This window comes from Chrysemys picta, chromosome 1, assembly GCF_011386835.1.
Source record: "Chrysemys picta bellii isolate R12L10 chromosome 1, ASM1138683v2, whole genome shotgun sequence".
In the NCBI taxonomy this organism is placed as follows: domain Eukaryota; kingdom Metazoa; phylum Chordata; order Testudines; family Emydidae; genus Chrysemys; species Chrysemys picta.
This window is the reverse complement of record NC_088791.1, coordinates 230,816,303-230,832,222: the sequence shown is the minus strand read 5'-3', so window position 1 is coordinate 230,832,222 and position 15,920 is coordinate 230,816,303. Positions and strand designations below refer to the sequence as shown.

At 39.6% G+C, this 15,920-nt stretch overlaps 1 protein-coding gene across 1 annotated transcript; it reads left to right on the top strand.

Annotated features, from left to right (window-relative positions):
• The first annotated feature begins 1,337 nt into the window (after window positions 1-1,337).
• Window positions 1,338-15,433, top strand: LOC135980781 (A-kinase anchor protein 17A-like). The gene is given in 7 exon segments (XM_065580934.1): window positions 1,338-1,359; window positions 2,976-3,105; window positions 5,546-5,597; window positions 7,948-8,086; window positions 8,089-8,107; window positions 11,455-11,695; window positions 13,419-15,433. Coding segments are annotated over 7 exon segments (1,518 nt in total). The 3' UTR covers window positions 14,334-15,433.
• Window positions 15,434-15,920: the final 487 nt, after the last annotated feature.

Genomic DNA, 15,920 nt, shown 5'->3' with positions numbered 1-15,920 from the left:
AGTACATGAAGGAGAGCTTTCTGGAGATGTCCCTGGAGGATTTCCGCTCCATCCCCATACACATTAACAGACTTTTCCAGTAGATGTACTGGCCGCGATTGCCAGGGCAAATTAATCATTAATCATTAAACACGCTTGCTTTTAAATCATGTGTAATATTTATAAAGGTACACTCACCAGAGGTCTCCTGTGTGCCCTGAGGGTCTTGGGTGAGTTCGGGGGTTACTGGTTCCAGGTCCAGGGTGACAAACATATCCTGGCTGTTGGGGAAACCGGTTTCTCCGCTTCCTTGCTGCTGTGAGCAACCTACAGTACCTCCATCCTCATCTTCCTCGTTCCCCGAACCGTCTTCCCTGTGTGTTTCTCCAGTGAGAGAGTCATAGCACACGGTTGGGGTAGTGGTGGCTGCACCCCCTAGAATGGCATGCAGCTCCGCGTAGAAGCGGCAAGTTTGCGGCTCTGCCCCGGACCTTCCATTTGCTTCTCTGGCTTTGTGGTAGGCTTGCCGTAGCTCCTTAATTTTCATGCGGCACTGCTGTGTGTCCCTGTTATGGCCCCGGTCCTTCATGGCCTTGGAGACCTTTTCTAATACTTTGCCATTTCTTTTACTGCTACGGAGTTCAGCTAGCCCTGATTCATCTCCCCATATGGCGAGCAGATCCCGTACCTCCCGTTCGGTCCATGCTGGAGCTCTTTTGCGATCCTGGGACTCCATCACGGTTACCTGTGCTGATGAGCTCTGCGTGGTCACCTGTGCTCTCCACGCTGGGCAAACAGGAAATGAAATTCAAACGTTCGCGGGTCTTTTCCTGTCTACCTGGTCAGTGCATCTGAGTTGAGAGTGCTGTCCAGAGCGGTCACAATGAAGCACTGTGGGATAGCTCCCGGAGGCCAATAACGTCGAATTCCGTCCACACTACCCCAATTCCGACCCGCAAAGGCCGATTTTATCGCTAATCCCCTCGTCGAAGGTGGTGTAAAGAAACCGGTTTAAAGGGCCCTTTAAGTCGAAAGAAAGGGCTTCGTTGTGTGGACGTGTCCAGGCTTAATTCGATTTAACGCTGCTAAAGTCGACCTAAACCCGTAGTGTAGACCAGGCCTAAGAGCACGTTGTAAGATGTGTAATGAATATATAGTCTGGAGGCCAGAGGATGGTATTAGTTACACTAATTTAGACTTCTTTAAGATCTCCCGCTAACTTGGCCAATTGTCTTTATATCTTTATATTAATTATCTTTATTACATAAAGTGCAGTTTCAGACTTCCTGAGCCAAAGATAAGAGGTCAGATCCTGAGCTGGTATAAATGGGTGGAACTCCATTGAAATTGCCAGAGTTATGCCTGTTTACGCTGTTGAAGGTATGGAGCTCTGCAGTGTGAAGTGTACTTTAGAAATATTTAGAGATAGCTTAGAAAGAGATGTGTTCAGACAAAGTAACCCTGATTGAAAATCCTATGTATACAAAGAAACTTCTTTGGTGTGTGTTCTCTGCTTTCAGCCTGACTTGTGCTCTCAGTACACGATTTAGCCGGCAGAAATGAGGAGAAAAGCCCACAGACAGCAGGAAAAGACTGTACCAGATACATCTACTCTTCCTGATCTGTTGTATTCCATATGCACCAAACATCGGTGGATCTCTCTGTAAATGCCACTCACACATTTTGCTGACAGAAGCTGCAGTAGGTGTTCTCCCCTTGGGAATCAAGCAGTGTTCTAAGGATTAATATAAACCCATTGGTACACAGGGACTGCTATGATAAACATCCAGAAGAGTGGCCTTTTTACAAGTACGTTCTCTGCTCTTAGGCCATGTCTACATGGGGAAGTTATTTTGGAGTAAGGAATGGGGAATTTAAAGCGCTATAGCCATTCCACAATAGCTCCCCGTGTGGATACTCTTATTCTCGAATAAGAGTTGGCTTGTTCCAGTTTTGCTTGATCCACTTCCAAAATGGATTAATCTAAATTGGAAGAAGATACTGATCTTCCACAATAATAGTGTCAGCATGGGGAGCTCTTACCAAACAGCTATTTCAGTCCATTTCACCATGTAGACAAGCCCTTAGAAATCTGTGGCCACTTCAGAAGCCACCTACACCCTTTCCATGGCAACCAGCCCAGCTGCAGGAGCATAAATGAGGCAGCATCCACCCTACTAATGGAAATTCAGGTGGATGCTTCAGAGGAACTTTTCACCTCCGTGGCAGCTGCCTGGGTGTAGAGCACACACAGCGACTCTCCTGGAGCTGCCCAGACCCCAGTCTTCCCATCACACAGAGTTGAAGAATAGATTTAAAGCCTAACCTGGCTCTCATTGAATTCCGTGGGAGTTTGCCTGTGCTGTAAGAGAGAGAACACATTCTATACCAGCCCATATATCTGTCCATGAAAGACATATTGTAAGCATAGTAAGAGCCCAAAGCTTTGCATCTGTCCGATGACTCCCATAATCAGCCAGTGGGAATATTGAAATTCTGTAGCACTAGATGGCCTCAGAAGTGTCTGAGCTTTTCAGGTTAGGGATTATGGGTGGTATTATGTCCTGGGGACTTAACTCTCCCTATTGGTTTCCTCACCAGACGAAAAAAGACTGGTATGTTAGGTATTATTGCTGAAATAAGATGCTTTTGAGCACCTACACTAAAAAGCATAGTGGAAAGAGATGTCACCACAGTCGTTTGGCTTATACACTTTCACAAAGAAATGGTGATGGTGCTGGGGTGTGCTTTTTACATCCTGGAATCCTTCATTCCAGATCTTGCAGAATCTGATGGGTAGCTATGGTATGCTATGCATTCGTGCTCCCAGACCTTCCTCCATCTCTGGTCTATCTAGAGTGGGGAATCTCCTGCAGTTTCCTTGTTGCTTTGGTTGCATTCCTACAGCTTGTTCTTGTTACACGGATTATGCTGTAAAACAGGCTTTCCACAATGACAAGTTTGTAAATGTTAACTTACCTTCTTTTTCCCTTTAGCCTTTTACAGGAACACAGAGCTTTCCAACCTCTACCTTACAAAATCAAGTTCCAAGTCTCAGTATCATAATTTGATGTACTACTCCAAAACTGTCTATTTGTGCTGGCACTACCTGACAGATGCTGTGAGGTAAGGAGATGAAATCTTATGTCGTTTGTACAAAACTCATGTGCAAACATCCATTGCAATAAAACACTTTGCTACATTTGTGAACCTGCTCAGGAAGAGGCGTGTCTTTGGAGAAACAATAGAAAATGAAGACATATGTAACCCACACACTTCCTGTGTGTGGTACTCTGTCCCATGTAGTAGCACTGAGACCACTTGGAGATTAATGAATGTGCTACAGTGTTAGCTAACAGCCATGTGGCCTGAGGGGCATGCATTTAGCTCCAGAAGTCTCAGGTTCAATCCTGCCTGCTGATGATACATACACCTCTACCCCGATATAACGTGACCTGATATAACATGAATTCGGATATAACACGGTAAAGCAGTGCTCCGGGGGGTGGGGCTGCGCACTCTGGTGGATCAAAGCAGTGCTCCTGGGGAGGAGGGATAGTTCACTGGGGACGAGTGATAGCTCAGTGGTTTGAGCATTGGCCTCCTAAACCCAAGGTTGTGAGTTCAATCCTTGAGGGGGCCACTTAGAGGTCTGTGGCAAAATCAGTACTTAGTCCTGCTAGTGAAGGCAGGGGGCTGGACTTGATTACCTTTCAAGGTCCTTTCCAGTTCTAGGGGATAGGATATCTCCATTTATTATTAAGTTCGATATAACGCGATTTTTTGGCTCCCAAGGACAGCGTTATATCACGGTAGAGGTGTATTGACTGGTAATTGTTTCAGAAGCATGTTGAAGTGCAAAGAATCACTATTATTACATGAGCTTATGTTTGCTAGTGCTTCAGTGAATGAATTCACTGCAGAGTCAGGAAACAGACTTTTATACTATGCTTCTTTGTTGTATTAGTTTATTGTTTATTAGTAGCATTTGTCCTCCAATATATATCTGGGAAATTAGTCTCCCATAATCACACAATTCCCAGTAGTATTCATTTCATTAAAAATATTAAGGAGATCTCTATTCATATCCAAATTGGATCCTGGGGGTGTGTAGCATACCCCAAGTGCTGTCCCCGGGAACCATCTGGTCACTTTCTTCCCCAAAGTGGTTTTGGCTCAAACGGACTCTTGTTTTATCCATTCCATCATTTCTAATTTCTTTACAGTCTACTCATAAGTAATATATAATGCTACTTCACCACCTTTATCTTTATTTCTGTCTTTCCTAAACAGCACATTCCCTTCAATCTCTGTACTCCAGTCATGACTACAATTCTACCATGTTTCTATTATCCCTATAATATCTGGTTTCACTTCCTGCACCATTAATTCTAATACCTCCATTTTGTTACCCAGGCTCCTTGCATTGGTGTACAAACATCTTAAGTTGTTTCTGCTTGTCTACGCCCAGATTCCTCACCCGATTGGGTACAGTCATTCTACTGTCAGCAGATAGGCGATACTATCGTCATTGGTATTGGCATTATCTTTTCTCTTGATGTCCGTTCTCCTACTCTCTCTCCATTACTGTATCCTCTTTCTTGATTTTCCTCCTGCTCAATATTAGTATTAGGCATGGATATTACATGAGCATCTCCCAACTATATCCCCAGATTCCTAGTTTAAATCTTTTAATCAGTTGTGCCAGCCTCCACCCCAGAAATCCATTTCCCTGCCTAGTCAAGTAGAGGGCGTTCCACGAGAACAGTCCTCTCTCCGTGAATGACTCCCAGTGGTTCAACATTCCAAAGCCCTCCTTATAGCACAGCCTGAGCCATCTGTTGATCATCATAATCTTGTCTTGCCTTCGTTCTCCTCTTCTAGGGACAGGCAGAATCCTACTGAAGATCACCTCAGCCTCCATTTCTTTAAGTCTATCATAGTCTTCCCCCAGCCTATCATAGTCTCCTTTGATGCATTCCAGTGAGAATCTAGCATTATAATTTGTTCCCATGTGAAGGACAATGAGTGGATTCTTTCCTGCTCCCATTATGATCCCTTTTAGCCTAAGGTCCACATCCCGTATTTTAGCACCCAGCAGATATGTGCTGGGGTCAACTCACCACATATGGTGCCTCTTTCTGGCTGCTGTGCGGATTAGCTCTTTCCAGGTCTGAGGCCCCCTTCTGCTGCTCGCTGCCTGCCCTGCTGCCGCTCTTTTGCTCTCTCTCACTCTGTGCAACCCAGGGTGCTCCCTTTTTGTGACGTGGGTCTCTGGCCAGATCACTATGCATGTTTTCCCCTCTGGAATATCACTTTCCTTACCAGCAGTTTTAGGCAGTCTTCTCTTTCAATGCCCCTATGGTGCCACTTCCATGTGGCTGGTAGGGGAACCCAGGTCCACCCTCCACTCTGGGTTCCAGCTGAGGGATCCTCTAATCAACAGCCAAAGTCTGCATCATCCTGAACCTTTCTGCTTTTTCCCTGAACCTTTCCTAATCCTGGCTCCTGTTAGGGGGCTTATTTTTTTACCCTTTTACTTTCCTGGTTCTTTTTGCATGAACAGAGAGCAACAATGCCCAAAGTTCAAAGGCGCAAACAATTTGATGTTTATTGGGGTGAGCTTTTAGCAAGCATGATTTTAGTGTTTGTTTGTTTCCCTTCCCAGCTTTGACACCACAGAGCCATCCCAGTTCCCATTTCCTGCTCCCATTCATACCTTACTTCCTGATTGACTGCAGACTATATAGTAAAACTTGAGTTTTGCTTAGCTATACCTTTTATTATTTTAACCAATTATTTTATTGAAATTTAACTAACCAATTCTAACAAACTGTAACATGGTTATTTAACCAATTATATTTTACCACCTTAATTAGTTTATACCCAGCAAAATTAATTATACAGCAGACAGAAACAATTACAGAACCAGAGACCATGCAACTAAACATACAAAACAATACAGAAATGAGGATTTTACAACTACATTTATACAGACATAAGGGTTTTCTAGCTGTGTTTATTGATAAGTAAGTTTTTACCAGACAGAAAACTATTAAACTAAATTTCCTTTTACATGTTCTAGGCTCTTTTCTTTCTCTAGAGGTGATAGGAATATCAGGACAGGATTGTATTCCTAACAGCCCAATAGCCCCTTATTTCCATGTGACTAGTTTGGGATGTGAGGATGTGACCGTTCACTTCTCAGTTTATGGCTGCCTCTGCTGCTTAGCCAAAGGCCTTACTTAGCCTAAGAACAGAGCCTCAGACTGTCCCTTACACAGACAGAGTGATTTTGATTCTTTCTTTTATACCTCTATAACTAGCTAAGTGATAAGAATACACCTAAATTTTTAAAGTATAGGCCTTTACAGACCGGCCTGAATATGTATATCCTAACAGCTCCCCCATCTCTGGATTTGCTAGCACACTCTCCCTTCTTCCACTGAGTAACTGCAAACTAATTTCTGTAGTCCCAAACACACCTCCCTTGTCCCAGGGAGTGACTGCAGACAATTTCCCTGCAGCCCCTTTCTGCTATCAACTCCCTGGCATTATAAATACCCTGCCTGTTCCTCCACAACTGAGTTTCCGCTCAGCCTGAATTCCCCCATCTTGCAGCCTAATAGATTAATTGTCCCCTCTGGCCTACATTAACCTATTCAACATGACTGTGGGGAGCATACCCCATCACAAGACAGAACACCTTTCTCTTCTCCAGATTAGCTCTGATCATCTAATTTCTTTGTGTCTGTGCTGCCTGTACATCTCAGATTTACTGATAAAACTTTTTAAGACCACACCGCCAGTATATTTGTGTGTGTGTATATATTTACGAATATAAGTCCCATGCTGAACCTAGACTATATATTTGTTCAACACATTCATAAGAAAACTAAACAAAATTAAACTTTTAAAAGAGAGAGAGAGTTCCTTTTTTAAAGAGGGGTAACAAGATACAACATTAAAATTAAAAAAAATCAGCAAACACCCGTAGAATGAAAATAAATTCAATTTATACAACTGAGCAGACATCTGAATTGTATTTGAAGTGCAGATATAACCAAAATTTATGATAAATTTGTTGCATTGTGTGATCTCAACCCATTTTTAAACTGTACTTGAAAATTTAATAAAAATACATTTCCATAATACCTGAAAATCTGGCATACATATCTTACTGCTTCTGTCATGATAAAGGGCTTAAGTTTTTGCAGCCACTGCTCCTCAGTTAGAATAACAAGTCTATTATAACAAATTTGATAGGCCACAATATCAGATAACAGTTGTATCATGGGTGTATGATGTCTATAGAGACTAGGGCCAGTGTTTTAAACATTAATCCGATGGCTATATAATGAAGTATAATATTCTCCTACTTTGCAGTTATTGGGGATTTATGTTCATAAGAGTATTTAAAATGGAAAATCACGTAGGAGTACCTAAAATTTATTATTTTAGGCTAAGCTCTCTAGGATTCACTTTTTCAAATCACAAATACCAGTACTACTTTTGAATAGAAAAACATGAATAAGTTCAATTTCAGACAGAATCTAAATTCGTGGAGCACAAGAAAATATTATTTAGTTTTCTTTTTTTAATTTGGCTTAGTAAGATTTGCTTTGACATGTTTTAAGTCATGCACTTACGATTTGTTAATTGAGTACAACGTGGGCTTTGTTATGAAAAGGAAGTCAGTCAACACTGTGCAGTTCAGAAAGTATCCTTTAAGGTTCAGGGGAAAAGTTTGAATGTGTTGGAGCTACACGTTAAATTGTTTATATACTTGTTACTGGATAAATCCCCAGACTCATGAATAAAATAATTTTACTTTTTCTCACATGACAAGACTTGCAAGAGCAAGCATAAAAAATCCAAAAGTCGGGATGAAGTGAATGCAAAGCTGACACTTAAATGTACTAGACTAGAATTGTTTTTTGACCTCTTAAACTCATTGTTTCTTAACAGTGCTCTGTAAAGGTTTCCTTTGACTCAACAAAACACCTGAGTGATGCATCAATTAAGAAACGGCAGCTTGAACGTCAAAAACTTCAAGAGCTTGAACAACAAAGAGAGGAACAAAAATGCAGAGAGAAAGAAGCAGAAGAGAAAAAAAGGAGGAGGAAAGGTAGATCTAACTTATATCTACATTTTTTAATTTTAATAACGATGATAAAATACAAGAAAACTGCATTTCCTTCCCCTTATCTCCCTCACATTAGGAATGAATGAGCAATTTGACTAAATCTCAGTCTCTTGCAGGGCTAAAACTTTGGGTCCCCACATTTCGTCATTCCATTCAAAATTAGCAATGTTTAATTTGATCATATTATAACTTCACTTTCATATACAGTAGAACTTCAGAGTTACAAACTGACCAATCAAACACACACCTCATTTGGAACCAGAAGTACACAATCAGGCAGCTGCAGTCCTCTCCCCCCCCCCCACCTTCCCCCAAAAAGGCAAATACAGTACAATACTGTGTTAAATGTAAACTACTACAAAAATAAAGGGAAAGCAGCATTTTTCTTGTGCATAATAAAGTTTCAGAGCTGTATTAAGTCAATGTGCAGTTGTAAACTTTTGAAAGAACAACCATAACGTTTTGTTCAGAGTTACGAACAACCTCCATTTTTCACGGTGTTCGTAACTCTGAGGTTTTACTGTACTATTTTTCCCCCCCTCATGCACTAGCAATCATATTTCTAACCCAGAAAAAGTTAATTTTATGGGCAAGTTCTTTCCACATATAGAAACAAAAATCCAATCTTATATTAAAACTGACATACGCAATCAGTTACAAAGTGTTTTAACTAGTTCAGTGAAGATATTAAATGGTCTTTAAGTCTGTTATTAGTTGACTCAAAATATATTGTTAGCTTTAAGCCTATTCAGTCTTCTAAATCAGAATCCTATTTTTCACAGAATTCTCCAAACATAATATTAAAATCCCCTTTGGGGGGAGGGATAGCTCAGTGGTTTGAGCATTGGCCTGCTAAACCCAGGGTTGTGAGTTCATTCCTTGAGGGGGCCAATACTTGGTCCTGCTAGTGAAGGCAAGGGCCTGGACTTGATGACCCTTTGGGGTCCCTTCCAGTTCTTTGAGATAGGTCTCTCTCTCTCTCTCTCTATATATATATATATATTTTTTATCATGCAACTCTCTACTATTAAACATGTTTTGATCACTTACATTAGTGGTGTGAGCAAATCAGATTCCAAATTCTTAATGCTCTTCTAATTTTGAAATACCTTAGTAATAAAAGGCAGAGTTTTTCAGTTGTTTCCAGAGTTAGTTATGTTTTGCAAATCTTTTGTTTTAAGACCAGTTTCCCTATAAATTATCTTCAACTGGTAGAAACTATGGCAGATCCTTACTGTACTTGCAGATTTTAATTTTTGATCCTGTGCAATGCAATCTGGAGCTGAGATGACCATCACTGAAGTTGAAAGTTTGGTAAATTTATTATAATACCTATAATTTCTTATAATTCTGCACAAAATTATTGTTTCTGGACTATTTTAAAAAGTGTTTAAACTAAAATGGATGATTTTGGTAAAATGTATACCAATGCTGGTAACAGACATATAAGCTTTTACTATTAAAGATAGTGGGTAAACATCTTCACCTTTGAAAATCCTCATTCACATCAAAAGTACTACATGGGCAAGTACCCATTAGGGCATCTCTTCACTTTAAATTCAGCTAACTTAATTTCTGTCCAGTGTTTATTACAAGAACCGGCTAATTTGTTAGACTTCTTTTGTGAATTTCCGTTTTGCTTATAAACTGTATTACTGCAGTCTTACATAGAGTGGAAATGACTTTCTTGATTTGTGTTGCGTGTTCAGTCTGCTTATTTTCCCTTGCTTTGAGATTCTTTACAAACAAGATGATAGAAGCTGTGGTTTTCGTTACTCTACTGCCCAGCTAGTTCAGACTTCAATGTTTCCCAACTACTGACAGTATTAGAAAGCAAACTAACTGTTCTGATGACACAGACCTCACAGAAACTTGTTGGCTCTAAATGACAAAATATCATGACACTTGTATATAGTTTGATACAATTTTCTTTTCTTTTCTTTTCTTTTCTTTTAAAGTGAGGTTAGTGCTGCTTGTTCCGGATTGACAGCAGTGAAGACGTAAGTCTTCTATCCACAGAAAAGTACAGCCTGGGCAAGCTTCCCCACATCGTCCCACCAAGGTGCCTCAACTCTGACCTGGAGGGACACCTCTAGGGGTGAGAGTAGTTCAGTTTCCATGGCCAATCCAGTCCTTAGTGCTTCTGAGGCCACCAACAAGATTTTCAGTTGTGGTGGATTTTACATGTTAGTGCTAGACGCAGTCATTCCTCTAAGCCCCAGTTGTTGTGCTGCTGTTGTTCCTAGAAGATAGCTGACCAGAATGATAACTATGCATTAGTTCTGAGGAAGGCAGGTTCAGGCAGTGAGCGACACAAAATAAAATGAGCTAGTTTGATATTTTGGTGGAAATGTGCTTCCTAGAACTGGATAGTTGAAATGTTTAAACTACAATGATTTGGTTTAACTTGGATCATGAAGTTTTTAAAATCTGTTTTCTAGATAGAAAATTGGAAGACCATGTGCTAATTGTACAAGTAAATCATTTTATTGAAATGGTTCTGCTTTAACAAAAAGATTATTTTTTTCAGGGATGGGCTATAAGTTTTAGAATGTATTACTAGGAAAAAAGTATGTGTATACATACAATATCTCAGGGATGCCAGGTATATATGGAACATAAATCTGAGGATAGCAAATCATTTCAGTAATTGTATGTTAAGGAAACTGGAGCCCGTGCATCAGTGATCCTCTTTTATCATTTAGATGATAAATAACACTCCAAGAGCACTGTTCTTCACTCCTTAATGAAGCAAAACTATTGACTTGAACAGAAATTTTTCCTGAGTAAGGAAGCTAGGTTGTCTAGATCCATTTATTTTTGTGTGGCTAAAGTGGAATTCTTCAGTGGAAGCTGCTGCCTGTTCAGTGTTTCTGAAAATCATGCCACTGTTTAGGCACGTATTCTCTTGAAAATCTTGGCCATTGCTACTATCTGCACATTTTTAAATTAATATCTGCTGAACGTTTTTCTTCTGAAGGATGGATTGCCCAGCCAACTGACTCAGAATGACTGTATTTCTAATTTGATCAGTAAAATGCTCTATGATCTTACTTGTGTTGGTTCCTAAAACATCTCATATTTAAATTTTTGCTTATCCCTAGAACAGTCTATCTGATATCAGTTTAGTTTTGTGTGGGAAGGGAAATGTTTAAAGGTGTTCACTGAATGCATATGTGATGTTTCCTGCTTCTGTCTATGTCAGCAATCAATAAGACCTCTTTCTTGAAAAAAATAACAAAATCCTGTATTTTTAACTTAAATTGTAATACAAGTCAAAATCCAAAATTGTTCCTGTCATGGCTAATGTACAAATTAATTGCTGTTAGGAAACAGGAAGAACTTGAAGAACTTGAAAAAAAGAGAAAAAGAGAAGAGAAGTTACGCAAAAGAGAACAGAAACAGAAGGATCGTGAAGTTCGTAGAAACAAAAAGAAACTTGAAAAAATGCAAGCAGAAGAGCAGAAAAAACTGCAAGAGAAAATAAGACTAGAAGAGAGGAAGCTCCTGTTAGCTCAAAGAAATCTTCAGTCCATTAGACTAATTGCAGAACTGCTTAGCAGAGCAAAGGTAACTTTGGAAAGCTGTCTTTTTTGTATTATTTCAAGAGCTAACAAAAATGAAAACTGGTAGAGTAAAATTTTAAGTGACTTATGTGTTCATAAGCCAGACCACTTAGCTGTTACATGTGCCAACAGTCAGCCCTCTGAATAGTATGGATTGTGAACTCATAAGAGCACCTGTCTTGAAGCCATAGGATGTTTGCCTAGGCATCTGTTCCCTAGGAAGGCAGGAGTGGAGTAAAAAGAGAGCCTGAAATTATTGACTTGAATAACATTATGCATGAGTTGAGAAAAGAGGCCTGCCCACTACTTTGAGATCCAAGAAAGAAATGTGCGGAAAACATGGCATAGAGAACTGAGCAAGGGACTAAGACAGAGGATTCCAAGTTTGAATTTTGGCTTGCCACTGCATCACTTGTGGCCTTGAGCGGTTCACTTAACTGTTCTCTTTCCCATTTATTAAGTGGGGATTATTGTGGTTTCTTTTGCTAATGTTTGAAAAGTACTTTTGAAAAAGCAGGTGTAACAATATTACAAAAATACAAATATCTGTTTTCCACTGACAGTGATGGTGACGTGTCAAATCATGTCTGAGTCTACAGTCGTCAACATTGTTTCCATATGTTCCCTAAACAGGACACAATATTTTCTTGTTTCTTGAAAAAGTCGTAATCGCAGGTATTTTGGATCAATGGCTAATGTTTAGTAACTGTTTTAAGTAAGCAGTAATGCAACCGTCCGTGGCAATGCACAGCTTTGTCTCTTGCTGCCATCGTGCATCGGGGTGTTTTAATCTGTATATTAGCATAAATGTAGTGATAACATTTTAACACAGCATACCTTTCTATCCACCACATCGTCATATGTGCATCACCCTAGTAATTCCTGAGTTCTTGATCCCCATTGAGTAGAGTCTAATTAAATACTCTCACTCCAAGGAAAATAATGCTTAGAGAATTTTTATAAGATTTTCCTTTAAAAAAAAAATCTAGATTCTTATAGTATGTTCATCATTGTGGTACAAAAAGTTGTTTAGATACTACTGTGTTGTGCACTGAAGCAATACCTGAGAATATCAATTATTGCACCATTTTCTGTGGATAGCTGTCTTTCCCTTCACGCCTAGGGTAAAACTTGCAAAGGACTGAACTAAGCCTCTTTTGTTTAGCGGCAAAGCAAGGTAAATGTAATATTTAAATAACACAATAGTTTGCTGATTGTATTAGACATTTTACATACTTAACAGAATAAAAACTTCAATTTTTTTTTAACTTACCTGAAGTATCTTAAACCCATTCAATCCTTGAGTTTTGTGACTGCCAACAAAAACACTAATCCTAATGCTGGTTACTGTAACGTTGACACCTGTCCACTGGGAACTGGACTGAGCTCAACTCATTTGATATAGATTCCTGAATAGTCGTTGGCTAGTAATGATTTTTGCTCCTATTGGGTTCTGACGAGTAACTTGGAGACGAAACGTACCAACTCCCATTACCAGTTCCTTAAACTGAGCTGGCTGCTTTTTCATTTCAGCATTATTTGTTGACCAATAGCCTTAGCGCACAGAGTTATGTAAATTATTTTTTGGAAATGGTTTCCTTTTTTACAGGCTTCCCTTGTATATGACAAATTCTGATTTCTTTAACAGAGGGATTTTGGGGAGACATAAGCACATCTATAAATTTTCTTTCTCATCCATTTTCTCCCTCCCCCTCAATGTCTTTCAGGCAGTAAAGCTTCTGGAGCAGGAACATAATGAAGAAAGAGTCCGTCTTCAGGAGTTGGAGGAGAGACGAAGGCTGCAAGAGGCTGAACTCAGACGTGTAGAGGAGGAAAAAGAGAGAGCACTTGGACTGCAAAGAAAAGAGAAGGAGCTAAGGGAGAAGCTATTAAGCAATCTCCTGAGCAAGAAAACAGAAGACACACATCAGAGTAAGGAGGAAACTAAGGCATCTCAGTCTGGCCTGTTGAAAACTATTGTGGCTGGTCCACAGATTGTGTCATCCAGCTGTATAACATCTACCTCGGTACAGTCCATGATGGGTAAACCAAATCAGGTCTATCAGAGGGAAGTAATAGCCACTGAAAGTGTGAACTCTCAATCCAAGTATTTAAATGGAAACCTTCACAAGGAAGCTAATGTTAAGGAAAGCAAGACACTTAATTTCAATAGCACTGAAAGTTCTTCTGATAAAAGGAGTTCAGGTGTGCTTTCTTGTATTCCTGCCAATAACCAGCAACACAAGAGTACGCCAAGCTATGACCAGAATGCGTGCAGGAAGGATTTATCCTCTGAGCAAGGCAAGTGTAACAGAGAGCCAAGTAAGGGGAGGAGCCATTCATGTAGTGACACAAGTATTGATAATAGCAAAGATAAAAAGGAAAGGAGCAAACACAGAAGAGACTTGAGTAGTCAAGATGAAAAGTATAGGAAAGAAAGCAGACTCCATAAATACCCTAGCAAAAGTCGCAGCCCTCACCGAAGAAGCTTAAGCCCAGATCGCACCCAGCATAAGCGGGCCTTGAGTGTTGAGAGCAGACAAGATAAGAAAGAGAGAAGTCATGGTCACAAAAGCTTGGGCAAGAAACGAAAGCACCGAAAGAGATCGTTGAATAAGCAAAGAAGTCCTTGGAGTAGGTAATAAAGGAATTGGCCTTCAAAAAAGGCTGTTACAGGACAGATCAAGGCCAGAAAGTTCTGAAGTAGATCTCATCTGTGTGACTACTGTGGGGGAAAAATGAAGTTGCTGTTTGGTGAATTATCTAACTTGAATCTAGTTCATGGACCCAAGATACAGATAACTAGATTTTAATGTTTCTTTATGATCTGTTTTGTCTCCTTTTTTACATTACGACAGTGCTGTAGATATAACCGTACGTGCTTGAGTTTCTACAGTGCTGATAACCAGCCTAACTTGGTTTTCATTAGTTTCCATTTTCTGAACCTTTTGATTAGATCACTTAGTTTCTAATGTCTGCAATCATAACATCCTCTGAATTAGGAGAGATATAGGTGTCAGTTATCAGGATTCCAGTCTTGGCAAGTTATTGTGTACAAAATATTTGACTACAAACCTTTCCTTATGCACTCAATGAAAAAACATGTAGCAAAGCAGAATTTTTGCTAATTGCGCCAGGGGGCAGTATTTTTGTATGAAATTTGGAAGTGACCATAATATTTACAGAATATCTTTTAAAGTGTGCTGCAATGCCTCCATTGTTCTTTGAGGTGTATTTACTTTGTGGAAAACCACGGGGCCCAAATGATCATGGCATCTAATGCCACTTATATATTTCAGAATTCTTTTCTATTTCAGAATAGGTGCACTGTTGTGCTTTTAGAACACCAGGAAATATTCAAAAATGGCCACAAAGCTGCTCTGTCATGTCTTCAAAATGTTTTGGCTGTTTCTAATTATTTAAAATGGTATGGAAACAGTTAAATTTATGTTTCAAGTACATACAGATATGTTGTTTTTTGAAAAGGGGCCTTCTTGCTAAATTATATTTTACTTGCAATGTTCAGATTCAAGGATGCAATTTATCTAGTTAAATAATATTTTATAACATTTTGCTTCTAAAACTGAAGCTCAGGAATCTTAAAACAGCTTGTAACATGAAGGTGAAAGAACTGTGTAGTTTTCATTTTTATGGTAAACTTGAAAAATCTATTTCCAGAGAACCCAAATTGCTGTTTTCATATGTCAGTACATTAAAAATTTGCAAAAGTACTATATTAAAACTTGCTTTGTTTGTGACATTTGTTTTGAAAAAAATGTTTGAAGTCGTGGTTCATTAATGAAATTGACCCATCTTTTGAGATATCCCTGTAATTCCCCACTATATTGAATGAGATCACTAACTTTGTAGTGCCCATTTTGGGTCAGAATTTATGATATATGGCTACTTCCCAAAGTCAGTACAAAAAAGGAGGACACTGGTGTGCAGCCCAGTGACTTCCCCCAACTGGTGGTTTCTACCAACCTGCTGTTGCCGATCTCTGTGTAAGGGGTAAGATTTTCTTATAGCCTGAGTCTGCTGAAAACTTTTCACCTTCCCCTCAGTTCTAGCTGCTGAAAAAGGAGCATTTCCACAACCCTCTGCATGTGGCTACTGTACCCCACCCCTAGGCTTTTTAAGACTTCCTTCCCTCTGAATAGCTCCTGTACCTTCGTCATCTGTTTTTAGAGCTGGGAAAATAACTGATTTTATTTTTCATTCTCTGGGAG